This window comes from Pempheris klunzingeri, chromosome 17 (genome assembly GCF_042242105.1).
Source record: "Pempheris klunzingeri isolate RE-2024b chromosome 17, fPemKlu1.hap1, whole genome shotgun sequence".
NCBI classification, from domain to species: Eukaryota; Metazoa; Chordata; class Actinopteri; order Acropomatiformes; family Pempheridae; genus Pempheris; species Pempheris klunzingeri.
Window position 1 is genome coordinate 20,681,002 of NC_092028.1, and position 27,856 is coordinate 20,708,857.

Here is a 27,856-nt window from a genome sequence, read left to right on the forward strand (position 1 = left end):
CTGTTGTTGCTGCAGGTTTGGTTTGCGCTGGAAGACAAGGGAAGAAATAATTGGAACCACGGGTCAATTTTAATGGCAACTGTACAACATTCAAAAGGTCATGGAAGGTGTTTCTTTATTTTTCTACCTTATAAAGGCCATCTGTTGTACATCATGAAGGGCATCAACAAGCGAGGGCTAAAAAGAGGCCTGCACGTCGGCCAGGAGGTCACAGGATCTGCCCTCCTCGTGATATGTACACGCTACAATCGTAGGAAATACAGTACCAAAAACTCAACAATCTTCAAAGGTCAGAGGCTTTGATTTGAGCTAACGCGTGTCATGTGCCAGGTCTGCAGAGCTACTCACACTGTGCTAAGCAGCTCAGCCTTCACAAGAACTTTGACTCTACATCAGGCTAATTGCTATGAAATGGAAGTGACCTGATAACCTAACGTCTCTCATATCAGTCTGTGGCATATTTATCTTTAATTGGCTGCAATGAAGTTTTAGGCCCTGATCCACGCTGTATTTTAGATGACATTTAACTGCTTTGACTGACATTTTCCTTCATTTTTATTCAAGATTTCACAAGACCACGCTATCAAGACAGCTATCGAAACACTCCTGCCAATGCGGGTAATAGCCTCACCATCTCCTTTGTGCAACCTTTGAAATAGCTCCACTATGGCGGAATGACAGCCGTTTAGACAAGATTTATCCTAATGTTAAAGTACAACAAGTAGTTCATGCAAGTGCAGGGGGGGGGGGCAGCAATGCAGGATAACCTTCTTCGGTATCAAGACAGGAAAGTCAGACTTATTTCCTCCCTCAGATAGACAATAGAGACACAATGACAGTATGCTTAAAAAAAGCATGAGCATCTGTCTTCTGTTCTTATCATGTGTTGACGGCTTTAAAAATATCTTGGATTTGTAATTGTTATGCAAACTCGAGGGCTACTTCAGACAATCTCTCCACGTGAAGGACTACTATTCCCTATAGAAATCCTGAGCTCGTTGATCAGTCTCTGCTGACTCATGTTCTAATGACTGGAAGACGCTGTGACATATGCAGGCAGTCCGCTGATATAACCAGATGTGGGAAGGAAAGTCATTTGCACAGCTCTTAGCTTTGGCCCACGAAGCTTCACCTGCACCGTTAACAAGAAAAGAACCAACTCCTCGTGTCTGAGAGGCAGATTTGTACAAACAGCAGTCATGAAGGCCACAGCCAGTCGGTTCGACAGTAAAATATGTTTAATAATTGTTTCCAGAGGTTTTATAGTTTTGGTTTTGTGTGCCATCCTTTTCCTCAATTCAGCTTTAGACGTAACGGAATCTAATATTTAAAGGAGGTTGATATTTTGGGAAATAACTTGCTGAGAGAGTTAGATGAGAAGCTTGAAACCCCTCTCATGTCTGCACGGTGAATATGAAGCTGCAGTTTGGCATCCAGTTAGCTTAGCTTAGCATAAACACTGGGAACAGGGTGAAACAGCTAGCCTGGGTCTGCACAAGGGTAACAAAATCCACCTAGCAGCTCATCTTAAGCTCACTGATTCACACATTAAATCATGTTTGTTTAATCTGTACAATAACTGAAGCATGAAGCCAGCGTGGCTTTACCTCTTACAGTTACTTCCTGGAGACCCCACTGGTTGCCTAGCAATGTCACGGTTATGACGGCACTCTAGGGGTTCGTTACGCTTATGCCCAAAAAAGAATTATAAATATATATAAAAAAAATAACACCCAGTAAAACCTCAACTTGTTGTTTTACACTTCAGTTTTAGTATGTTGTGAAACAAACACGATATCAGGTGTTCGCTGAGCAGAAACACACTGTCTGTCCCCTCTGTTTGCAGTCTTTATGCTAAGCTAAGCTAATGTGCTAGAGCGTCACATTTAGTGGTGTAAATATTCACATCTAACTCTTGACAAGAGAGTAAATAAGTGCATCTCCCAAAATGTTGAATGATTTTAATTATCTACGTTTTAATATTTGACGGAAAAAAACATGTTTAGTGAGTTCATGTGTGAGGTTTTGTTGTGATTAGTTTTTTTAATCTAACTTTTCAGGCTCATTGTTTAGCTCAATAACAACAACACCGTCTTAAAGTAATGTATGTCATTTCAAAACGGTTGAACGTTCACAATTTCCTGTTCCCGGTGGATATTAAACGGCTAAATGATTTTGACACAGATAATGAAAACAGTAAAACACCACAGATTTAAGTGTCAGCACAGCTGTTAATTATTCGGCTCTCTGAGGCATTGCCCCTGGGGTGGTATTGGAGAACACTGGTGTTCAGCATATTTAGGACAGCTTATGTTAATTGAAACAAAACAGCGACAACAAGCTTAATGCTACTTTCTTGCCAACAATTGTGAGAGTCTTGGCAAATAATGTATTGAATTCAAATCGAATGTAGAGATCAGTAGAAAAACATATGAATTAATTAAATTAATATTAACATAAACTTATGGCCAAAACTTTAATGTTGTTACTTAGCAAAAAAAAACATGATTAGGTTTTCCAGATTAACACACTTTGGGATGTTTGGTGATGATACTATTCTCTGTACAGTGGCATGATTGGCGATATGGTTGAGTTGGTAATCCTGTATGGAGAAACACCATAAAACTACCAGCTGATAAGTCCGCTGTTGGGCTCTTGCTGCAGGGCTGGATGAGTTTCCATTGTGCTTTATTGAATTGCTGTTTTAGTTTAAACTGCCAAAAGGAGCAACGCTGATGTGTCCTGCCAGGCATGCAGAGCAACCTCAGAACCATTCCCATTACAGATAGTAGGGATGTCTTTCAGGGTCTCCACATAGCTCATTCCAGCTTAGATAGAGTGTCAGTGTCATAGGCAGATTCGGTGCAGAGGAATGTGTGTGCACCACGTGCTCCTCTGTCATGGTCAGGCCAGACGACAGTCAGAAAGGACACTCTGTCACTCAGCTGGCAGCAGAGGCTGGAGATTGTCTGGGGCCAAGAAACGCACACTTAAAACGTGGCGAGAGAGAGCACCATACCGGCGAAACATCAGAGGAAACACCCCGACTGCAAGTGAAAGTGATGCTAGTGAAGCTTCTTCTTATCTAAAACCATCTATGACGGAGGGAACGGTGTGCTGTGTGTTATGTGATATATACAGATTATCAGGGTTAAGACGGAGATGTATCCAATCAATCATTTGCTAAACCCCACCCCAAAATAGTGATCGTCTAATCATGGTTCAGCAACCATAACTAGGCACTAGGGATTGCTTCTTCCCCCGTTTCTGCATCCCAAAATATAAAGGAATGAATTAAGATTCATTCGGTTAGATCAGATTCAACTAGTTGTGTTAATTATATCCAATCAGTGTGAACATTCAGTCTCTGAATATGCAGCTTAAGTAGAATAACTCCTTAATATTTGTTTTAACAGCTTCCTGTACATGCCTATGGTGCTCCATCAGATTGCACTGAACATCTGTTCTGAGAATAACAGGGAAATATCATGGGCACACTATGTTGCTAAATACTAATCAAATCAACATAATAAGTGTGTGATCTGATTACTAGTATGTCAGGGACATCAAAAAGCACAGGCTAGGATAACAAAATTAACCTTTAAGGTATGCAAACACACTAGTTAGACATTTTAATTACCTGGGAGCAATTAGAGAGCGTCATAAACCAAGTGGGGGCCCCACGTCAACGCCTCATCCCTTTTAAAGACCCCTCAGGTTTGCCTTGAAATTTCCAAGTATTACAACGGGAGAAAGAAAACAAGCCCAGTGTCTTTGTAACAAGCTGCTTCTCTTCATGAAATAAGTCCAACAAAACACGTTTTCCGCTTTGGAACACTTAAGCAACATGAATAATTGCAGGCTTTATTGGGAATATGTGACAAACATGGTCATGAGATTGGTTGTGCTTGTCACAAGCTGCACATTAAGTCATCTTGAATACAAAGCTGTTCAAAAAGGGGCTTGTACCATATCTTTATCAATAATATAAGTCTTTCTTTCAGACTTCATCATTCTGTCCTAGAAATGTCTGAAGCAGCTACGTAAATACCTCTATTTATGCATTTCTTAAACTGGTTTTTGTATAACCTGGTAGCAAAGAGGAGGAAAGTGTAAAATAAGTGAAATTGTTTGCATGTTATCCTGGTGTTACCTCGTCACTCTGGTCATTTATACAAAATATAAACACAAGAAAAGACTGAATGCATATGAGGCTTATCTCAATTCCCTCTGACAGGCTTGAGGCTGGTCACTTCAGGGTTTTTGTTTGAGATGTCAGCATCCTTAGCTGTGAGAAATAATGAACATCCAGAAGGAGAATAAAGCATCTTTTAATAGCCTTCTGTCTTGCTGAGGTAAAAGTCAATGTGGAGACCATTTATAATGAGGCAATCATCAGGTGGAGCTCGTGATAATATTGTTTCTCATAATATGCCCTGAAATTCTCCTGGCTCACAAATCTTCCCCCAGACAAGCAGCTCTTCCTGAGCTCGTTACAACCGGAAAAACCAGCAACACATTACATGCTTCTGCAGTGAGTGAATATTAACATGAATCATGCAAATTGCCGAAGGTTTTGCACACAACATTCAGCTGGGCTTGTAAAAATTAGTAGTGCCTGTTGACTTGAAAACGTACATTTGAAATGTGATCATATGAGCAACTAAGCAGAGGATTAATTGAGGGGAAAATTCTTTGCGACAGGCTTTTAACTGCTATGCTCAGATATAAAAACTGTCCATTAAAAGCATTAATAACTCTATACCCATTTCAGTTTATCTGTGATTATCCCTGTTGAAAACACTCTTAGTTTCGTAATTTCTTCAAGACACAAGTGGTGGAAGAGGCCAACGGTTTGAAATTCCCAGTTTAAACAATGAGCCATGAATCCTTGTTGTGTGAAAGATGACTGCGGCGTGCAATATTAATTACTACAACATCTGCTCAGAGAAACTGGAGGAACTGACAGAAATGAATGCACTGTTCAGCTGAAATGGAACAAAAACAACCACATTCTGTCCTGCATAACGACGGCAGGAAGAACACAGTGGGATAGAATTCAAAAATATTGCCTCTTACTCTTTTTTTTTTTTTTTTTGGTTAAGATCCAAGGTCAAAAATATGTGGACGCTGGAACGTTCCATCCATATGTGATTGTTGAACATCTCATTCCAAAACCAAAGGAGTTAATCTGCTGCTATAACAGCCTTTACTCCCCTGGGAAGGCTTTCCAAAAGATTTGGGAACCTGGCTGCAGGGATTTGCTCCCTAAGAGCATTACTGAGGTCAACCACTGATGTTGGATGATAAGGCCTGGCTTACACTTGGTGTTCCACTCCATCCCAAAGGTGTTGGATGGGGTTGAAGTCCGGGCCTCCACGCAGGCCAGTCAGTTTTTTTTCCACACCACAAATCCAGGAGAACCATTTCTTCATGACCCTGGCTTTGAGCACGCTGTCACTGTCATGTTGAAACAGGAGAGGGGCTTTCCTCAAACTGTTGTCACAAAGCTGGAAGCACACTATAGTCTGAAAAGTCCTTTTAAATATTTATAAAGCCCTACATAACCTGGTGCCTCACTATACCGGGGACTACGTTTCATTTTATGCTCCAGCTAGAACTCAGAGATCTTCCACTGCTTTTCTACATGCTGCTGATGTTTCCCACAAGAAACCTGGCGAGGGAGAAAATCCTCCACTCTGACTTTACAGCAGAAACCCTTGATATTTAAAAAAAGAAATGAAACATCGATCTTTTAAGCTCTGATTTGGGGTGGTCCACTGTTGACTTGTAAACGTTTTGTACTTTGGGCTGCTTCTTTTTGCATGAAAGGTGCATCATAAATAGAGTCAATATGAACACTAATAATATATTTGCATAAGCCGAAATACACCATGAAGCACCGGGCGTAACAGCTTCTTGTGAAATGAAAGAGTTAAATGAAATAGCAGCTTGATATTTCTGCTCTCAATTGTTGTTCTTCACTCTGGAGCCTCATTCACACTAAATTTCTGACTGGTGGAGATAATCGTGCATTACTCGAGGAAACAAACTGTATTTCTTCAACACATATCCGCCGTTTGAATGAGCTGATTGGCGAGGTTGTTTTGGAGTTGGTCTCGCACATTTATTGCCTCAACAGAAGAAAATGTGGAGTCACGCTGTGTTGTGAATGATATCTGAACTGCCATTACAAAACTGCAAGACGGCAGAAGCTGCAGTGAGCTCTTGTTGGCTCTTTTTTTGTTGGATCTTGACTGAAACATTAGTCTTTGAGAAGCCCTCTCCTCTGTCACCGCTATCATGAGAATATACGCGTTGCTTTACCGTGTGTGCAAGAGCCATTAGGCTATTAATTTATTGTACAACTTTACACACCCCTTCGTCCAGTTGGCTTTACGAGCTGATTGATGGTGAAATGATATACTTGAAATGCCTGGAGCGTTTGTGTCATATAAGGGGACGGCCCACATCCACAGAAGCGTAACATGGAGTTCAATGATTGGTCAGCTTCATTGATGTACACACCAAAGACTGTTTTTCTTGGATGATAAATCAGCTCACGGTGGTTAATGATGTATAGTAACACAGACCTCACTGCCTGGGAAACCTGGGCACTGAAAGAGATGAGTCAACAGCTAAAAGTCCAGGTTTTTTTTTTTTTTTAAATGGCACAGTTCGAAAAGATAGCTTTAATTTACAAGTATCCACGTATGACGACATCCATCAGAAAACATGTCATGTCTGTAATGGACCTTCAGTGTAGGGTTCTCTTGCGAAGCGCCAAAAAGCCGCAATGCAGTTTTCTCTGCCAAATCATCTGATCACGGTGCTTAATTGAATACTGATGTGAAATGCAGACAGCTAGAGATAGCAAAGCGGGTTTCACAAGTAATTAAGACATGCTACTCAGCTTGTATGGATAATTTTGTTTTATCTCATTTATCCTCCGTGCTGGAAGTGTATACCTGTTTCATGGTCGGCAATATGCTGACCATGAAATTTGCATCTCAGAAAATGAATACACACCCGTCAATGTGTGAAACAGCGCAGTAATGGACTGAGCTTTATAGTTTAGCAGCTTTTAATCAGGTAGACTTCTGAGAAACAGACCAGTCGGAAAATGAAATCAGAGTCATTCCCCTCTGGCTACAGGAAATATTCCGGGACAATCAATGTACAGGAATTAGTTTGGTAGCTGGAGAGCAGAAATAAAGTCTTAATTTGCATTTGAACACAGTAAATATACTGACAAACTGTTGAACTCAGGCTCCTGTTGTCCTTGTAACGTGACCATAGAGTCTACACATTGCTTTGCAAATATGCATTAATCACTTAATGAGCATGTGCGTGGGGATACTGTGGTACACAGTATGTTTCTCACTGCATTATCCAGTCAGCAAGTTTGGTTGGCAGAGGCGTGGGCCAAATAAACAGCCGAGCCGTGGCACAGATTTAGCAGGGAATGTCAAGTTTGCAGCCAAGTTGAACCATAACACCTGTTGGGAATAACTGATGTGGCGAACACCTGGACTTCCTTCAGAATTTAATTTCATCTTCAATCAGAGGAAACTAGGAGATGCTGCGTTGATCCGGGCTGAGCTACAGAGTGGAGTGACGCACGCTTGCCACTCAGGTGAAAGTGGTGCAGCTGCAGCAGGATGTGTGGCATCAACCATATGTTACCCGGAAGCAAAGGTTTCCAGGGTGCTGTAGCTCATACTGTACGACCCCCCAGCCGCCATTTCTTATCTGGGCTGTTTACTTGAATCCTGACCGTAAAGGTGCGCTGAAGCAGAGATGGCGACGGCCCAAACATGCTGTGCCGTGCCATTCTGAGCTCAGTGCAGCTTTCAGACAAAACATCATCAGAAACACAGCAGCTGCTTTACTTTTATTTCATTTTGCTGTCAGCAAAAATGTGACCTCGTGAAGCTTAAAGCACTTTGTCGGAGCTCAAGAGTGACTTCCCCGGCTAAGGAGTTAATCACTGGCTATATTTTGAAATTCATTCTTGCATCCCCCCCCCCTCCCCCCTTCTACTCCCCCATGGTCAATGCACAACATGAATACCAAAACATGAACCCTCACAGTATCATGTTACTGTGCGTGTCGAGTCACAGTATTTCATACTTTGTTTTCCATTCGAAAGCAGCACAGATTAAAACCAACAACAGAGGATATTTAAAATGTCAAAGTAACCGTGACAACAGGTCCTCCAGGTTGCATCCTGTGCTTCAACCCTACATGAGAATTAAAACCGATAACTGCAATTTTCATCACTTTGCACTTCTCCAGTTGATGCGTCGCTGAAGTGGCTGCACATCTCCCTGCAGAGAGAACTTGTGTTTACGTGTGTGTCGGCGGTGGACATCTTTTTGTGTTTAACACCCTTGTCTCCTAAATTAATTGCAAATTGCTGTGTGACACTGAAGCACAGCAGTTCCATGAAATTACTTGGGAAAACCATTTGGATTAAGATGACTTAACTTTATTCACTGAGTTTTGTTTCAGTCCCTGAATTTTCTTTTATTGTTGACGTTCATTCAAAGAAGCATTTTATTTTGTGCTGCTTTAAACCCGAATAGACTCAAAGCCACGCGGGTGACAAACGTTATGTTCTGCTGTTTAAAGATGAATGAAAAACTATCTCAAGTCAAGTGAAATGATTGATTAAACTCTTTTATCCCATAGTTTTGTAAAATATATGTTTTATTAAGGTTACTTACATCAATGCTATTTAATTTGACTCCCAGAGCAGAGCAGGACATGTGAGGACAATAACAGAAAAAGCCTTTGGAGATTAAGGTTTAATACTCGGTTTTATTCTATCTATAAACATTTGACACATTTCTCTTTAAGCTCTCCCTTTGGCAGCCTGGATTACACAAGTTATCTCTAAAACATTATCCTGCATTTGTGATGTGTGTTTATGGCAGATTCACTTGCTGTGTCAAACTACCTCTGCTGAGGAGATTAAGGGTCTACAGGGGTTTACTGGAAGTGCTCAAACAAGCTGCTCAAAGGGCTGAGGGCTATACCGAGATTCATTCAAGGATTACATCTTCCTATCTCCTCCCATCTTGAGTATTGAAAACCAGCGAGATGTTCAATGACTTGCAACAGCCATTTCACAGCTGAGATGTTGTTTGTCCATTTTCTCAACGATAAAGAATATCTTTCTTTTGGTTTGGGGCTGTAAGCAGCAGAAACAGTCTTAATAAGCAGGTTAAAGGTCCTGCAGAGGCTTTCTGTGCCGTCTTTGGTTGGCGTCCCCATGTTGTGCTTCGGGTCTTTGAGGGGAAAGTGGGAAGGCACTTACCGTGCTGTGATCCTGAGAAGTATTAAATATACATGGCAGAAAGAGTGACATTTAATGGAGTGGTTGTTTGGTCGCCATTTTTGTCGTTGTTTTGTTCCAGCACAGAGAACCCACTCATGCTGCCAAGTTAGTGGACTCTGTCTCTAATCCCTTTAGTCTTTAGCAGGTACCGAACTCCAGGAGGAGAAGCTTCCCATTGAGACTAAGGTGTTAGATTAAATCTAACAGTGATTAAATAACCAACCATTATATGACTGTAGCAAATTAATTTCCCCAGTGTCATGTCGGCCTGGCTTGCACAGTGCATCTGTAGAGCCAAGTGTGAGCTGCTGATATTAGCTGTAATCTTTACTAGCTTTGGAAGAGAACAGCCAACCTAGTGGCTGGCCTCTGCACAGAAAGTCTCAGTAAATATAAAAACTCCCCAAAGGCAAACATGAATTTAAGGCCAAACTCTTGGATTTGCACTCCCAAAAGGAAGATGACACCCTACAAACAGAAGCCCCTCTACAGGAGCTTTTTTTTTTTGACAGACATGAGAGGAACATCCATGTGCCTCTGCAAGTAAACACAGCAAATCTTACATAAAAGAACACTTTCCGTGCTTTCCCCTGTCTGCAGTCGTAAATATAACTGTCACTCAGCACATTTGAGAGTGATGCGAGCAAGGCAGCTGGGGCTATTAAGCTCGTGTCAAATGAAAGCACGCTTAAGGCACTTCGAACTGGTCATAGCTGGCATTTATATGGTAAGCAAATAGAATATCCGCCATAAAATGAGCTTTTCTATATGGAAAAATAGCTCAGCTTTTGTGCACACAGAGATAAACATCTTATAAATGATAGCAGCTCACATGGCAGGTGAACTATTTAGCTCTTTTTTTTTTTTTTTTTCTCCCAGCAGACTGTCTGAATTGAGCAATCTCTGCCAGCTAAAGCACAATTTGGATTAGCAAAAGCTCCACTGATAGGTCAGCTTAGCCCGTAATGGAGCAGCTTAGGCCTTGTCTGCATGATTATAACATTCTTAGCAGCCTATTTCCTCACGTCCAGATGTTAATGTACAAACATCTCTGCCTCCCTTTAAGCCCAACACACATTTAGATCGCAGGGACATGAAATGATGCACTTTGAATGTGTTTCCGCTGTATATGATGTATTTTGACAAGAAACCTAATTAGAACCGTAGCGCTGTTTTTAATAAACTTCTAAATAATCTGGTGTCGCTGTAAAAGATTTCAAGCAATATTCATTTCTCATTCATTTGCCACATTTAATTTATTGTGAAAGTCATTATCTTGCACATGATTTTGCCATTTCATCTGTTTACTGAATCAAAGAATCATAATGTCAACTTTAACAACGTTTTAACTACTTTGGATACACCAGACATTTCCGCGGTGACACTTCATTGACAAATGCTGGCATATAAAGAATGGCTTCTTGTTAATTGATATTTAGGAGCTCAGACATTTTGTTCACACTTTGCTTTTAAATTGCCATAAATTCTTGCTGAAAAACTATATTTCTCAAACCTTTCACCCGTAATTTATTTTCAACGGCTCAGTTTGTGGCTGCGCTTTAAATTAGCGCTCCCTTTAGACTGTTGCAGCTGTTCTGATGAAACACACAGATGATAAAGTGAAGTCCCTCCTGTCACAGATTGTGTGTGTGTGTGTTCATTCTACTCACCTACACAAAGGACTCAAGGGTGTATTGTTAATAATAATACCGAGTGATTCTCTGCAGCGTTCTCAGCACAATCAATAAACAGGCAGAGCAGGCCAAGACCAGCACCTTTAACCGAGGGTAAAGGTGGCGACGGTTCATTAGTGCTGTTGTCAATGATGGAAATTAGTTGAAAAAGTGATTACCACAAAAATCTATAGTTTTTCCTTATAAGTGACAGTCTGGATGCTTGTTTGAGCTGCTGAGTGCTTCGGTTCATGTTCAAAGTGGAATCCGGCTTAAAAAAGCTCTTCTGATCACGTTTCTCATCATTCCGCTGTTACCATTAAAGAAAATATGAACACACGTGCTGTACAATATTCTCATCATGTTTGTGGCCTCACTTCTTACTAAAAAGTCTCTTTCATGACGAGATTCCTTTTAAAAGCTTCGAACATTAAAGTGGAAGTTTATGAGCAGCACATGCGGGCGGCAGCGCTCCTCCAGCAGACCGCTGCAGGGCAGCCCACAGCTCCATGAATGCAGAACATCTTGGAGGCAGTGAGATAAATATTGTGCTTTGGGATGCACAGCGTAATAGTTTGGCCTCAGAACGCTGGGGTTATCCTGAGCAAGTGAATCAGGATAATCTGTGGTCGTCACTTAGCGGTTTTTAATACAAAAAACATCCATTTCTGTTGTTTTTAAAAAGGCGGCTGGTCTCCTGGACACACATACTTCTGTGGCTGTTATTGGGACTGACTGACTGACTGAATGATTGATTTATTGGTGCTCTTCTCAATATGCTACCACAATAACATAAGGGTTATCACTGTTACACCTTATAAGGGATACAGTTTAACTGAGTACCTGATTAAGGTCATGATTCTGTTTTAAAAGGGTGAAATCCTCTAAAACTACTTCTAATTTAGAATAAACGCAATAACGGCACAAAGTTATGGAGACCTCCTTACTCTAGGTGCCGCAGGCCATCGCTGATCAGATTTGCTATTCTTGCTGTTGAGGAATGAGCTCATATTTCCATTCTCACCAGTAAGAAATCACCATCTGCAGACCAAATGTTTGAATATTTAATGTTGTCACAGATGAGTTTCAAGTCAAGCTAACTTAGCAAACCAAGATAGAAAGAAATGTAGCGACTGACCAGCTGATGTTGATCTGTCCTGGTGTTTAGGAGCAGCCGCACAGCCTGAATTGAACTGAAGAGGCTCCTGGGGATTCTAAAATTAGCACGACTAACCGCTTTTCTCCCAATGTCAGTTTCACCACATTTTAGCCTTTCCCTGTTTCTACTGAGGACCCATTTCCAGCCCCTTTCTCTCTTCTATTGCCATGGCCCACATCAATATTTTACAGCGAGTACTGGGGTGGGCCAACCTGCCCAGATGACCTGCCACAGCAGCCGCAAAGAATTTAACTTGTGCCACAGTGTTTGATTGGTATTTAAGGTGCCTTTGCAGCACACTACACACCTTTTGTGTGTTTTAAACATACGTGAGAGATCTTTGGGCAAAGAAGTGGAGATGGGGAGCTGGTAGTAATAGACTTATTTCATCTTTTTCTTTGATTTTTTGTCTTTTAGGAGGAAAAATCTTGCAGATTTTGCAAATGCAAAGGCCAAAGTACGACACCTTCCTCAATATAGACCTATAAATAAAATACCTGGAGCTTAAATAACATTTAAAGGGGTCAACACACACCTGCAGTGCTCTGGGAGGATGTCATTACCAGGACTGACAGGTCACAGACACACCGTATCACACGTGTTTAGAATGACATGCTCTGTTTAAAATCAGCACATGGTCATAAATGTGATGGTGGATCTAAAATCACACACACCAGCAGGCTTCCACACTCACCCACTAGTATAAACTCACAGCCCTCCTCAAGAGAGGAAATTTATTCCCGTTTGTCACATTTAGTTGCTGACCAGTTGCAGCTGTGAATTGCTGACCAAACACATACATTTAGCTCTTTTTAAACTGCCTTTAAAGCCCCTCATGTGGTCCACTCCGCTCTTTAAATGGCACAATCGGTACACATTCCACTGATATTTCATGTAAGTGTGCTGCTGCATGTGTGAACAGTATTATTATTCATTATAACAAGGGGTCAAACATGAGTCACATGGCGGTGGTGGCACGTCTACTGCAGTGGACACACAGAGGAATTACAATTCTGCGACATTTTTATTCAGTTATTACCCAACGACTGGTCATTAAATCTCAATGATTCAATTTAGAACAAAAGAAATTATAATTGAAAATGTGGGACATTTTCCGAATGGAGAAGAGCAGGAAGGGACGGCGTGGATATGGGCCTATAGTGTTAATGAGCTAATGGATGCACAACATCGAGGGAACGCACGCCGTCACATTAATCTGGTGCATCTGATCGAGACCTGGAACACAGAGAGTTACACGCTCCAGGCCGTTCTCATCAAAGCAGAGTTTTAATACAACCGCGATCTGTCCACAGAGGAATTCAGGCATAAAACTGATGGCTGCATGTAGACAGAGACCCTCGGATCATAATGTATTCCATATTAGCTGGAATTCAAAGTTGGGGATTGGCAAGGAAGCTAAACTAGCTCCCCTTTTCTGCTGATTATTATAGAACTATTTCAGGGCTGTGGATACAATTTGTCTTTGTCATCCTCATTTCCCTGCACATTTTAATTCATGACAACGCACACAAAGACTGCCACGCTATTTATCCCTGCGAAATCCCCGCTGAGTTTGTGATGGAGAGCAAAACGCAGCAAAACTATCCATTTTAGTTTAAACTCTCAGATTTCACTGGTTAATTTGTTAAACATGTTAAATCTTTTTTTGGAGAAGTTTTCTCATTTTGGAAAAAGGGGAGTTTTTGATTAAAAATCAAAGCCGTGTTTACAACTCTCAGCGACACAATGGCCTTTACATGCTTCGATGACTGTTTTCTCACATTAAAATAAAAACCCAGCTTATTAATAAGCCAGTTTGAACAGAGTTTTAACTTCAATATGCAGTTTAACAATTTAAAGAAAACAGTTTGCTCCGTGTTGAGAAATATTTGCCCCCAGCTGAAGGAGGTTCATATTTGTCCCAAATTTGGTCCAATACAAACAAATCTGGTAGAACGGGATTCGTCGCAGAGAATTATCACACAAACGAGCTCGTCCCGGTCATAGCAGCTAAGAAATGGACGCTAACGTGCACTGAATGGAACTATTCAGGACTTTATAGGGCAGCATTGAGTCGAACATGAGCAGACAGAGAGAACTGAAGCTGGTTACACATGAACTCACTGCCACCAGTTTACTAATAAAGTCCCAAAAGCATCTTGCATCATTCAGATTTCAACCTGGAATATTTATAGTCCGTTTGGCATTTGGTTTTATATTCTAGGGACTGTGTTTTTGTGCATTTATTGCAGCTTACCAGCTACGTTTTGCATTATTGATTTATACATATTCCTCCAACTATAGCTTTAAATAATGTTGGGAGCCTAACAAACACTTTTAAAGAACAAATCCCTGGGTGGCAAGTGTAAGTACCTAAAGGTTGATAAAATATGTAGACCCAGCGGTAGTACCGCTGTTCTCTGGGCAGACAAAGACCGACGCTGACATTTCCCAACAGTTTTATGGCACACATTACCAATTTTTGCGATATGAGAAATGGCAAAAGTAACAAGTTTGTCTGCAATAATTTCCCCCTGATATTCATCCTGACATTTTGTGAGTTACCTTAAATTTCTATCAAAGGAGAAAACTGTGAAATTCTCCGAATCAGGTTCTGACTGTATTACTGGATATATGCACTAATGTCTGGCTCAGACAATGGATGGAGTTTATGCAGCGTCCTCCTTTGTGGAGTCACACTGACCTACAGCTCCATAATGAATTGGAGGAAAGTGAGGAAAAAGTGACTGTGATAGGTAATTTCCTGAAAAGGTTCATGTTCAGGTGTTTAACTGATTGTGCTGCCAAAAAATAACCTCCTGGATATAAAAAAAAGACAGACAATGCCTCTCTCCTTTAAGCTTTCCCTGCACCGAGCTCAGCATACCTCAGGGCAACCTACAGGTCCAGGTGATGTATCAACACATCATAGTCAAAGCTAAACACAGCTCTTTTTTCCTCCTCTGCTGCAGAGAGTGGAATCAGACACAGATGCTGCTTAATTTGGTGCCTTTAATGACCAGTTTTATTCCATTTGTTTCTGATGATGACTACAGCCATATGGCTTTGCTGGGATGGAAAGCAGTTTATATCCTCTGTAGCCACTTGTTTATCTGCGCAGTAATTGATGCCCTTCAATCTTGTCATCTTGTCAGATGCCGTATCACTGCCCGCCTGGTGCGCACTGTGTGATTGGAAATGAAGAATGCCAAATGCCAGAAACGCTCTCATTTTGAAAAATTACATTTGATCATTTTGAATGTACTTGTGTTCGTTATGAATCACGTCAATATGTCGTGTAATGAAATAGGTGATAAAGGAGAATTTCATGTAAAATGTTGCTGTATACGCTCTGGTCAGACGGTGCACAGTTTTATCTGCGGCCAACCTCAGCAAAATGATTGGACACTGAAGTGCCAACCATTTTTCTCAGGCAAGGAAATCTATCATGTTCAAACTGTCATATTAATTGGTTCTGCTCAACTGAGCCAAATCTGCAACACTTCCAGGATGTAAATTTTAGCCTTTGACTCTGACGTATTCAGGTGTGACTTCCAATTACGGTTGGTGTGTTGTACTTTTCTTTGAGCTAATGCACATTTAGAGACAGTTTAAGTAAGAGCCTGCTGTTGGTAGATGCAGAGATAAATGAAAAATAATTTGTTGTGTGATATAGATGAAAGTGAACCTTTTGACCTAAACACCACTGACAGCATCTCACAGGCAGAGCTGTGACCTCAAGTGCTTTTTATGCTACAAGTCTATTTTTTTCACAACAGACGCATAAACAAAGAGTTTGGTGCTCAATAAAAACAGGCACTGATTAGATGAATGTATCCACATTTTTTTCTTCCTTATGATTTGTTATAATTTGACATTCAGTCTCGGCTGTTTGTAATTTTAAACGTAATGGGTTTACCACAAATCACTACATATTTTAGAGTTTTATCATGTTAATTGTTAAACGTCTGTCGTATCTTCATTTTCTTTCTTATTATCAGACCTTTTTCTTTGATTTATTGTTTCTGTTGGCGGTTTTAATTTATGAATGACTTGGTGTTAAATAGATCAGGAGCACATCAGAGGAAAGTTTGGCTGCTCCTTTTCTACGCTGTGAGACGTGTGGACAAGAACGGGTAGTTTTTCAAAGGACGGCGACGTCAAGTCAACAAACATCCTTGACTGGTTGGGTTTAGGCATGGGGGGTGAGATGATCAGGGTAAAAACATCAGAGCTAATCAGACACGTAGAGGGGGCAGGACCTGACTTCACCATCCTGACAGTCGCTTCAGTGACGTGAACGCTTACAGTATAGATAATGGGGTGAGGATATCGACTGTATGAAACAAGTAGGCTGAAGCTAGTATACTGAAGCTAGTATTGAAGTTCCAGCATTGACCTGCATTGTTTTTTTTTTAATGTCCAGCAGGGGGCGTCTCCACTGGTTGTGAAAAGAAGCCTGATTGGATGGAGGTCAATGAGAAAATGAGCCGACTTCTCACTTGATTTATTACCTCGGTGCACATTTTCCTAATGAGTTTATGTTCGTCTTCGACACAGCAGGATGTTTATTTAGTTAATTATGGTCCCATTTAGGGGAAAATAGACAAGTTTAACAGGGCAGGACCTTGTGATCAACTAATCAGAGGAGGAAAAACTTCTGGTTCCAAACCCACGGTGGCCAAAATGCCAAATTCGGGTGAAGTCACTTGTCTATGGGTATGATTAACTGTAATTAGAAGAAATAGCAGAGAATATTAGATGCCATCTGTTATTGGCTGGCCTGTTCACATTGCACATGGTCTATCTCAGGTGATACCTTTCTCTCTGCGTTCCAACTTTGTCAATGAGTCGCGCTGGCGACGGCGAAGGCGAGCCGAGCGCTCGTTCTTTTTCTCTGGGCGTGTTTGCTGCTGCCTCAGAGCGAGGACAAGCACATCACGAGTGCTTGTTTTTGTAGTGGCAACATCAATAACAGAATATTGAGGGCAATTGTGATCAAATTGAATGATTGTAGCCTGAAGTGCTCTCATCAGCTCATCCAAAAGCAAATAAACAAACAGACGAAGAACAATGAAAGAAGAAAATCTTCCAGAGGAGTGGCAGACTTCTGCTGTTTTATTAGAGCACAGATGAGCCATTATGTAAGACTTTTATTTTTGGTTTGGGGTTCGTACTGTATATTTTTTTCTAGGTTTATGAGGAGAAATCAGTGCCTTTTATAGCCAGTAATGTTAAAACTAGGCACTGAAGATGAAAAAAGTAATATCCTTTGAGTCTCTGATTTAAGATGAGACTGCTTCCATTTTCTCCCCAGACTTTAATGCAGTTAAAAATAGACTAATTTTGCAGCTCATACGCGCTGTTGTGGACTAATGATGCAGGGTGGTACAGCATTCCAAACATCCCCATAGTTTCCCTTGTCGCCACACTTTATTTCATAATGTTTTATGTCCAAAGGGCATCTGAACACAGCGTCAGATCTCAGTGCTGCAGCCTTGTGATGTGGGGAGAAGTACCTGGCTCGCCGACTGTTGGAAGTGCGACGGTCTTTGGGGGATCTCGGGAAGAGAGCAGGGAATAAGGTTTTGATCAGGACCAGCTGTCACTTCTGTCCTCAACTATTCTGTTGCAGCCCACAGTCCTGATGAAATACAAGTATAATAGGCTCATTTCGAGTGGGGAGGCTGTGTTGTGTTTTAATTAGTCTCACCATTTTATTCAACAGACATGGTTTACTTGTCACTAAAACTAAATGTGCTCAGGAGAGACCGGCGGTAATAATGTATATTAATAATTTTATTTGTGACAGGATCGTTGGGCTTGAATCCCACCAGCAGGCTCAAAATGTTGTATTCAATTACTGAGAGATGTGTAGGAGAGTTTGTGTAGGTGAGATGATGGACTCGAAGGTCCATCAAGGTCTCGGGCGCGTGAGGTGGCGGAGAGCCGAGTACTTTGGCACAGTGAAGGACAGCAGTGAGAAGGATATAGAGTGGAGGTTGGGTTATAGGTTTAACAAGTAAAAAGCCAATTAATCTGCTTCATGAGGGCTGTTTAACCCACCAAATGTCATCCGACTTACTCTGATTCATATGTTGCTAAATCCTGATTGGTGCACAGAAGTAAGTGGCGTCACCTTTGTCCAAGTGAACCAGCCCACTTCAAAGCAGTGAGAAGAGCCCAGAGAAAACAAGAAACGCAGAGATCCCACATGTAAAGTGACCGACGTGGTTCAAACTGAACAGAAAATGCTCATTGTGACTGCCGGAACAAGAGAGGGGATGCTAAAGCACTTTGATTTTGATGGGATTGACAAAATATTAAATACAGATATATAGTACAAATACAAAATACAATAATAAGGACAAAACCGAACACTGTAGGATGACGTATGTGACCGCAGTAGTTTTAGCTCAATCTGTGGCAATTGAGTGTATTTTTGTGTTGGATTTGGAAGCAACCATTGGAGATGCTGGATAAATTATTCAGCAGGAGCCATAAAAAGCAAATAAATGGACTGACTGGTTTGGGGAATAAATGTGTGAACAGGAAGTATTCTTATTAGATAAAAGAATATGGAGAAGTAAAAAGGTGTGAGTGAGGCGGCAAACAGCTCCTTATTACAGGTCTATTGTATAAAAAAAAAAAAAGAAAGTGAGGATAGAAAGGGGTCACAAATATACGATGAAACACGATACTGAGAAGTCTGAATTCAGTAGGTCGATGTGTGCGGCATATTTAGATCCGGTGTCAAGCCCACCTTGAGGAAAACAAACAAACCAGAGTCTCCAGCGTTACTTGGTCCTGATCTGATCACGAGAACGGCAGCGTATTCTGTATTTGTTTTCCTCTGAAAAGTTGCACCTTAACCGTGACAAAACAATGCCTCCCACTCCATAACAGACCCACCAAGACCCTTTGCTGTGGCCTGTAGGCTTGTTTTTGTGTGTATACGCATCCACTTGTTGAGAGCCAAGTGAAGAATGACTCATTTGACCGTTTTTTGGTTTTGTTGTTTTTCCTTCCTCTTCTCAGTAAACTAATGTCTTTGTTCCTTGTGCTGCTGTAATCACAAACATGTCACTCAGGGTGTAATAATGGGATTATTCATTGCCAAGTGACCACAGTATCTCTCACTTCAAATGTCCTGACTGACTGTAGTTGATAAAAAGCCGCTTCCACCCTCCACTGATATTTGTTACTCAGATACAGCTACTGGAACTTGTCCTGTGTGCTGTTTGGCCTGCACTGAAAGTTACGCTGCTGCCCAACTCTTAGAATTTCATGTCCAAATGTCATTTTCCCAAAAAAATACTTGACTTTAGCTTTTATCTTAAATCATCTCTTTCATAAGGCTTAAATGAAACAAGTCTCTTCTGCAAAGGGCAAAGATGACTACGAGTCCCTAACAGAGGGATTATTGTTCGCCACTGGGTCAAAACAAAGGAGAAAGTGTCATTTCTATAATTTTAGACCTCAGTATCATCATATTATTCTGCAGGAATCATTCTGATGATGACTGTAGTCTGCCCACATCACTGAGACCGTCTCCAAAATGTACTCTCGGAGGACTCGGGAGCTTAGTATGAGTGGACTCCTTTAGAATAATTGATTGTATTTGACATGACATGGAGGAAGCTCTGCAGATTGATACTCGGCAGCAGAGACGTGATCAATCCAAATGAGAAACTGGGGGAGCTTTTATTTTTCTGCCAGAGTTTATTAGAAAGAACTTAGCTTCTCAGGAGAAGAGCTACTCCTCCAGAAACAGCTTGGACCTATTAGTATCTGGGAATGTAAATTAGCGCGATCCCTCACCTCATCATGCCTCAAAATATTCCCGGTGCACTAGTTTGACAGAACATAATGAAACATTGAGTTAAATGCCTGGGTATAATCCAGAGCACTCTTGAAATGGGCGTTTAGGCATGAAGAGTTGTGATTATCCACAAAGATTATTTTCTGTCTTAACAGGAAGATTTGCTGTGATGAATCAACCTTTAGAGTCCACTGGACAGCCTTGGGATGTGAATTTCATGTGGAGTGGGTGTGAAATGGATTTCCTTCCTAAGTTATAGTGTACGCCTTCAATACAACTGGAGGATTGTAGTTTTAAAGGTTGATTTTCTCCTTTATTATGTATTTGTCTGACTTGGATAATGTTTTAGCAGCATTTAATGGATCTGGTTGTGAGGGATTTTGTCAGCATTTGTAAGAATTATAGAGCCGTAATGAAACTGCATTCAGATGTTTTCCAGGGCAATTTAATGGCTCTCAACTATTTTCTGTTCGGTGAATTATCACAGAGTCCCATTTTGCATGAGCTGCTATTAGTCTGTCTGTGTTATTTACCTGCATTCGCTATCTCTCAATGGAACAAAGGCAGCTCTCTTGCAGGCGTATTGTAGCAAGCCTCTACGAACTGGGAATGAAAAATGGCCCCGGACTTTTTGGCTCCTGAACCAGACACCACCTCCCTCACGGCCCATATCACACTTTAACTGAACGATATTTACAATAACTTCAATAAAAATGAATGTAAAATAGAACAAGGGCAACATGTTGCTCTCAGGAGGAGGCTGCTAGAGTGAGAAATTCAGCCTCTTCCGATAATCAGAACCTGCATGAGTAATTAGTATAAATTAGTAGTGTAGTATAATATTATAGCATTGATTTAAAAAGTGTGTTGATATAGTAGAATGACATCAGTATGATATTAATGTATCATCACATAGTGTTAGTCTATTCATATAATTTAATAGTATAGTAAAACACACAACCAGCATTCATCATTTTTGTAGATTTTGTTCCTTCATTAAATCCTTGTACTTGTGGTCGGTCTTTAATTTCTTAATGTTATTTACTAGTTTTCTTTTCTGTGGCACATTTTTTTTAAATGTCCCGCCCCATCCAGGCTGCGATTGGTCTGTTCAAAAGAAATTGATTTTGACGACTTTATGAAAAGTTCAACACGTTTACATAAAAGGGGACTCGCTATAGCTCCATAGCCAGGAGCAGTTGGCCAGCAGCCCGCTCTCCCGGGCCGGTCGGCCTCACAGCCCTCTGGGTCCTCTTATTCAAGCGACGGCTGGGGTTATTTGGAAATGTGAATATTTTGCATTGTTCCCAGTCGTCGAGTGGCGCTCCAGGAAAAGTCCCAGTGTTCCAGATGGCCAGTCCGACTATGCCTCCCATGGTAGAGATAATTGAAAGTTACATTAAATGCTCCAAGTATGAGGCACTTTTATCTTTGAACGTCTGTTTTCCATGTAAATGATACTTTGCATGTGCGCTGAAATGCGAGAAAGCAAATGTGATGTGGCATGTCCTCCGTCTGAGGCAGTGAGCAGCAGATGGTTTGCAGGGCCTCTTTAGCACTACGGATGTTACCTACCTACCCACCTGAATGACCCGTGTTTAGCTGTGCAGCTGATGCAAAGAAGGAAAAAAAAAAACGAGAGCTAACAGTTTGCTCTTGTTTACTCTAGTTCCACTAGACTGCAAGGCCAGAGGAGTCATTTTCCATGCACAGAGAAATTAGCTTGTTTATCAGCATTTTGATTTCCGTCCCGCCTCGCCGTCCCGCTGACATTTTAGATGTAGATGATCCATGACTGATTCTCAATCAAAATGGACCCTCAGTAACATAACAAAGTATTTCGCTTGTGCAGTCTCTGTCGTTTTATAATTAAATGTATGATGATTAACGTGGAGCCAAATGAGGACAATAGCTTGTTGTGTGCATGCCTACGAAAAGGTAACCTTGAACATCGCACATCTGCCCCGTCTATTGGATATGCTCCAAAGATGCACAGCACATTACCAGAGAGACGCTGCAGCTCATGTCCATACAGAAGGATACTGGTCGTTTCAAGGTGATATGATGTGCTGCGGTACAGTTGAGGTTTTTATTTTTATTTCTTTCATGGCCATACGTGGTGGCGTCGCATCCTCAGACCACCTACTGTACTTTGGAGTTCAGTTAATTGACAGATGGAGCTGAAGTCCTTGAAAGGTTACAAAAATCTTTAGCCATTCATTACTGTAAGGGAGGAAGTGTGGAAAGTGATGGAATATAATGAAAACTAATACTCTTTCTGGTCACCATGCTATCTGTAGATATGTTTAATATCCTATTACAGGCCCAGAAGTAACCACAGTTCTATACTGTCAAGAGACAAACATAATCCGCAGGGAAATTACCCATCAGGAAGGCAATACTGTTACTGAGATGCAATTACTAGGCCACTTGTGAGACTTTCAGCTCAGTATCCATGGGTGCATGTGTGTGTGTGTGTGTGTGTGTGAGGGTGGTCGATATGTGCATAACAGCTCTTATGTTTTGCAGAGTAAATTGGATTCTTTGCTGGAGAACAGTTAATTTAGAATATGTCCAAGATGCAAATGATTGATGTGACTATATCGTTACAACTGTAGGTTTGGGGTGCAGGGCAGTCTAATGGAAAAAATATTGCAGGGAAAAGGAAATAGGTTTTATCCCAGAATTATGGAGAATATTTCTGCACTAACTCTGTGAGTCTCCAGATGGAATAATTTGGATTTTGGTTGGCTGTTTATACATTAATTCCCAAGCAAACATTACTTAATGTGGGGAGGAAAAAAAACAGCATGCAGACTTGGATTCTTTTTTCTCACTTTACATTATATCGTGGAGCTCCTGCGCTCGTGTTTGTTAGTAGTTAAATAAACGGCGGGTTTCACAGAGGATTTAATGCACCAATTTAGCTCTGAATCACATAGCCTACAAACAAAGAAAACAGCACGAGCAGGAATGAACATCAGCGTAAACATTTGATAAGGATTTGCCAGAGGCGAATGCTATGCTTTATTATTGATACAAAAATAGAAACTGTAGAAACAAGACTTGCTCCTGTGTGTATGATATACTTCCCTCTGCACCGTCGTGTCCTACAAGTCACTCTCGCAGTCCAAGTTTTGTAGCAGTGGCAAATCCCGTTATTCAGGGGATACATTTCTCGAGTCGGGGGACATTTCTATTGTACAACAAATTATAACCTTGAATCTGACAATTAATCACTGCTACTTTCAATGAACAGCCTCTAACCTTAAACGCAGCACAGAGAGGAGAAGAGAAAGAGCCGCCTGCACCCATTGCATTGCCAGTGCATGTGCATGAGAAATAAAGCTGCCTGCGATGAGTGTGAGCCTTGCATGCATAATAAATGTATGACAAAACAATACCCCAGGCACCCCGGTATTAATGATATGCAGCGAACTCATTATTAAAGTTCCAAAACAGCTCCTGGAGTAACACAGATGGAGTCAATTAAGCAATGAGCATACTTGCTTGCCTGCCGTTTCATCTTCTTTCTTTTATCTCTTGCATATTACTCCATGGATGTAATTAGCTGTATGTTTCTCCTCACAACATAATGTCCAGTGATAATAACAGTTATTTTCACTTGTAATTTCAAATAATGTACTGCTTAATAAATGTACCAAATTTGCTTGCGCTGTGTCCTTGGGTATTCCATTTGCACTGGAAGAGGTGTTGAGGATAATGCTGTGCTAAGCTACTTTTTTTTTTTTTTTCTCCTTCCCCCTTCTCCTGTTTGTGTTCCCAGAGACCTGATGCCTTCAACGCTGGAGGGGCAGATCACCATGGAGAAGACACCCAGCTACTTTGTGACTAACCATGCCCCGAAGCGCATCCACTCCATGGCGAGGGACATCAAGCTTATTATTGTGGTGCGTAATCCTGTCACTAGAGCCATTTCAGACTACACACAGACTTTGTCCAAGAAGCCTGAGATCCCCACCTTCGAGGTTCTGGCTTTTAAGAACCGGACGCTGGGTCTTATAGACGCCTCATGGAGTGCTCTACGTATAGGAATATATGCGCTCCACTTGGAGAGCTGGATGCAGTATTTCCCTCTGTCTCAAATGCACTTTGTCAGCGGGGAGAGGCTCATCGTGGACCCCGCAGGTGAGATGGCCAAAGTCCAGGACTTCTTGGGACTGAAACGGATCGTCACAGACAAACACTTTTACTTCAATAAGACTAAAGGATTTCCGTGTCTGAAGAAGCCGGAGGACAGCAGCACTCCCCGCTGCCTCGGCAAGTCTAAAGGGAGAACTCACCCTAAAATTGACCCGGACGTGATCAGACGGCTGCACAAGTTCTACAAACCCTTTAACATGATGTTCTACCAAATGACTGGCCAAAACTTTGAATGGGAGCTGGAGGAGGACAGTGAATCTCGTAGCTCTCAGGACTAGTAGACTGCGGCATGGCACGGCGCAGCCACACCACCAGCCTTCTCAATAAAACTATTATTGTCTCGCTTCGTCTTCAGAGAGAGTGCTTGAGCACGCCAATCAATCATGGCTGTCTTTGCAGTGTCTGTATCCATTAGCAAGAGTTTACTGACATGCTTCTTCTCTCCCTTCAATACTAATGTTATTGATGATGGCAAATCATTATTGTATATACTAAACATAAAATATATTTATATTTGTGAAAAGGAGATGATTTATTCATTTTGTTTTTAAAGCATAGAGCTGATATAAAACTCATGTTGACTATGGCAATGCATGCGATGAGTTAAGTGTCCTTACCTCATGAGCCCTAAGGGCAAACTTTGCCTGTTTCTTCTCCCTTTACTTTCCTGCAGTTTGTTGCCCTCACACCCACTCACCAGCATTCAGTACAAAAAGATATTCTATTCTAATGGCTAAGGCCATGAAGTGCTCTGTATTATGTCTTTTCACACAGTCCTGCTGCTTTAGAAGAGAGAGAAAAGAGAAAAGTGATGACATATCGTACGATAATCCTTTGACATGTGCTCATTCTTTTAGTTGTCCATGTTCTGAGTGGAGACAATCCTTTTTTTGTCAGTCTAAGTTTACCAAAGTGTTAATTTACTCAGTGTCAGTGTTCTTGTTGCTCTGCACTCATTAATTGCACACATATTCAATAAGAGAGCTGATGTACAGTGGCCATCATTCAATAATTGGATTGTTTCACTGCATAGTTGAGCATTAGCATACTGATGACCACGCACTCCGATGTGGTGCAGTATCAGTGGTTTTGGCAGAATTTGACAAATGAATCCATGTATTACAAACATGGAGGGTTAGCTGTGGATCAAACAGCTCTGCATCTTGACAAAAACAATTTCCTGGTGCCAAAAAAACGCACCCAAAGTATCAGTTAACTCTTGCGGTCCCGAGCCGTTTTGCCTCGCGACCCTCTTCTTGTCACAGTAATACATGTCAATGAGGGTGAAGAACAACACTGGAGGACCGAGCAGAAGTTTGTTAGCAAACATCTGCTGCGACGCGGCCTTCTGTCGTTGGAGATTAATGGCCTGTTAAATAAGCCGCTGCCGGTGGAACAATGTCAATGTCAGAGAGAATTTGCAGTCAAGGAAAAGCCACATACATGCCCAGGTAAATTACCAAGCCATTGCTGTATGTACATAACTTGAATGAGATTGTGTGTGCCAGGGAAATGTGCTGTAACCAGAGGTTTACTACCAAACACTTGTGATCAGCAGGACAGCTGGACAGATGCTTGTATCTAAAAAAGAAAAAAGAAAAAAAAAAACAACAGGGTTTTGCTGTGAAATGCTCCTTTACTCATGCAATGAAATAACGACATGACCCATCATCTTTTCTTTATCATTTTGGGGTTTTTGCATAACTCGCTGTGCGTCCGTCTGTTGTCTCTGGACTTTTCATCAATTGAGACAATCAATACAGTCAATGAGTCAATAAATACAGTCTGCTCCACATCACTGCTTGCTACAGCTATGATGCATTGCTCTGTTAATCCTCCCTATTCTCTGGCCATGGATGGCTGGATTGGTTCACTCTCCACAGACCTCTCTGTCACCCTGGGGAGGCCGGCACCAGCAGCTACTTACACAGAGCAATTGATTCAATCAAAGTAAGCACTATACTGCCCTTTGTAGCGCCAGGCCTGAACACTTACCTCTGAGTCTCACTATCCCAGAGTCACAACTTCCACTTTAAGGCTTTTCTGTGCAGCCATCCCATGGTGTTTCCTCGACAATCTCTCTGCACCTCTGCACTTTTACCTTCCCCCTTTCCTCCCCCTAGCTCTCCACACGCGACATCCTGACTGAGCCGACGCAGCGTGGTGGGAATCTGCCTCACAAAAGGTGCGGCAGTCTGTATAAAGATAACTCCAAGCAAGACGTGCTAATCATACATTTAGGGAAAAGCCTTTATCATTGTCTATTAATTCACATTTTCCCCAAGCTTTAGAAAGTGTATAATCCACCTTCCAAACCAGACGGTCCCTCCCACTCAGTGTAGAGACGCTCTCAGAAACCCACAGAAGGCCCCCTGCAGTTTTAGTGGGACAGATGAGGACTACATTCTCCATCTATGAATATGCACTTGTGCCGTCATTTGCATTTCCAGGATCACACGCATGAGGGAATTCCTCTCCAAAGTTAAAACTTAGATCCAACCTCTGATTAACAGAAACACACACACACACACACACACACACACACACCTCTTTCTTTTGTACCTCTTGCTTGTTTTACGTACAGGCGGAGCACTGTGATACATCCTGTGAGAGGTACGACGCATGAAAGACATGCTAAGCTGTCCTTCATGTGTTCCTCCCGGTGGGGGTCATGCTGCGTTACGTGGCTCATCAGTGTTTATAGCATCAAGTAAAGAAGACGGTGATGATAAACGAGCATCGCCTGCTCATCAAACTGTCATTGCTTAAGTGCCATCACTTCAAATTGAAGTACAAAATCAGATTTTTCAGTCATTACAGGAGCTGAAACAGTAATCCGTGGCGTGAAAAAAGCTACATGGACGTACCTAGAAAATGATTTGCAGTCGCAGCTTGTGCATTTCATTTTGGTTGAATGGCAATAATCTGTGTATGAGAGGTGCTTTAAAGTGCTCTGTTCAGTTTCCTGTTAAATGATCCATAATTATACGCTGCTGAGGGGCATAATGAAAGGGTACAGCAAAAATAAGATCCGTTTCAACCAAACCAATGTGAATAGTTTGGCACTAGAAACATGAATATTTGGGAAAAAAAAAAAAAAAAAAACCACTACTACCAGCTAATCATTTTTTCACTTTTTTTCCACAATTTGAGTGAATGATTACTAGCTGTGGAAAGAGTCACAATGGTGTCCACTTAAACGCAAACTTGGACTTACACTAATCATCTCTGTAATTAGTCTCTGAGGTGGTCTCAGTCCCGTCCTAAACCAACTCTGGAGCGGTTTGCATGTGGTGGGAACATGATCCAGCCCCACTACCAGGCGTGCTCCATACGTCTGAGCTAAACGGCTCTTTGGCCAGGTGTGCTTTGCATTCTGGGATGCAGCTGAGCACCTCATTTCTAGTATTAGTGTCTCTCACAGAAATAGTCTTGAACACAGGACTTTTGTATTTCTGTATTTACTTTCTTGCTCAGCAGCTGCGTGATGTATTTTGGTTTTCTCTGTGTGAAGAGGACAAACTATAGGTATGAAAATGTCTTAATGTCCTTCTTGTAACATCTCTGACATCCAAATTCCTAAAAACAAAACAGATGCACGCTGCGCAGACTTGGCAAAGATTTGAAACTGGGTAACAACCAGTGTGTGTTTGTGAATCGTTAGCATACAGGAAAGGTTGCCAAACAAAATGTAA

At 41.5% G+C, this 27,856-nt stretch overlaps 1 protein-coding gene across 1 annotated transcript in view; it reads left to right on the forward strand.

Moving 5' to 3' along the window:
- The window catches only part of hs3st4 (heparan sulfate (glucosamine) 3-O-sulfotransferase 4), a 71,719-nt gene extending 47,280 nt beyond the window's left edge, over nucleotides 1-24,439 (forward strand). Inside the window, exon 2 of the mRNA XM_070848122.1 lies at nucleotides 23,785-24,439. Within this exon, the coding sequence (XP_070704223.1) occupies nucleotides 23,785-24,439 (655 nt within the window). The remainder of the gene's footprint in view (nucleotides 1-23,784) is intronic.
- The last annotated feature ends 3,417 nt before the right edge of the window (nucleotides 24,440-27,856 follow it).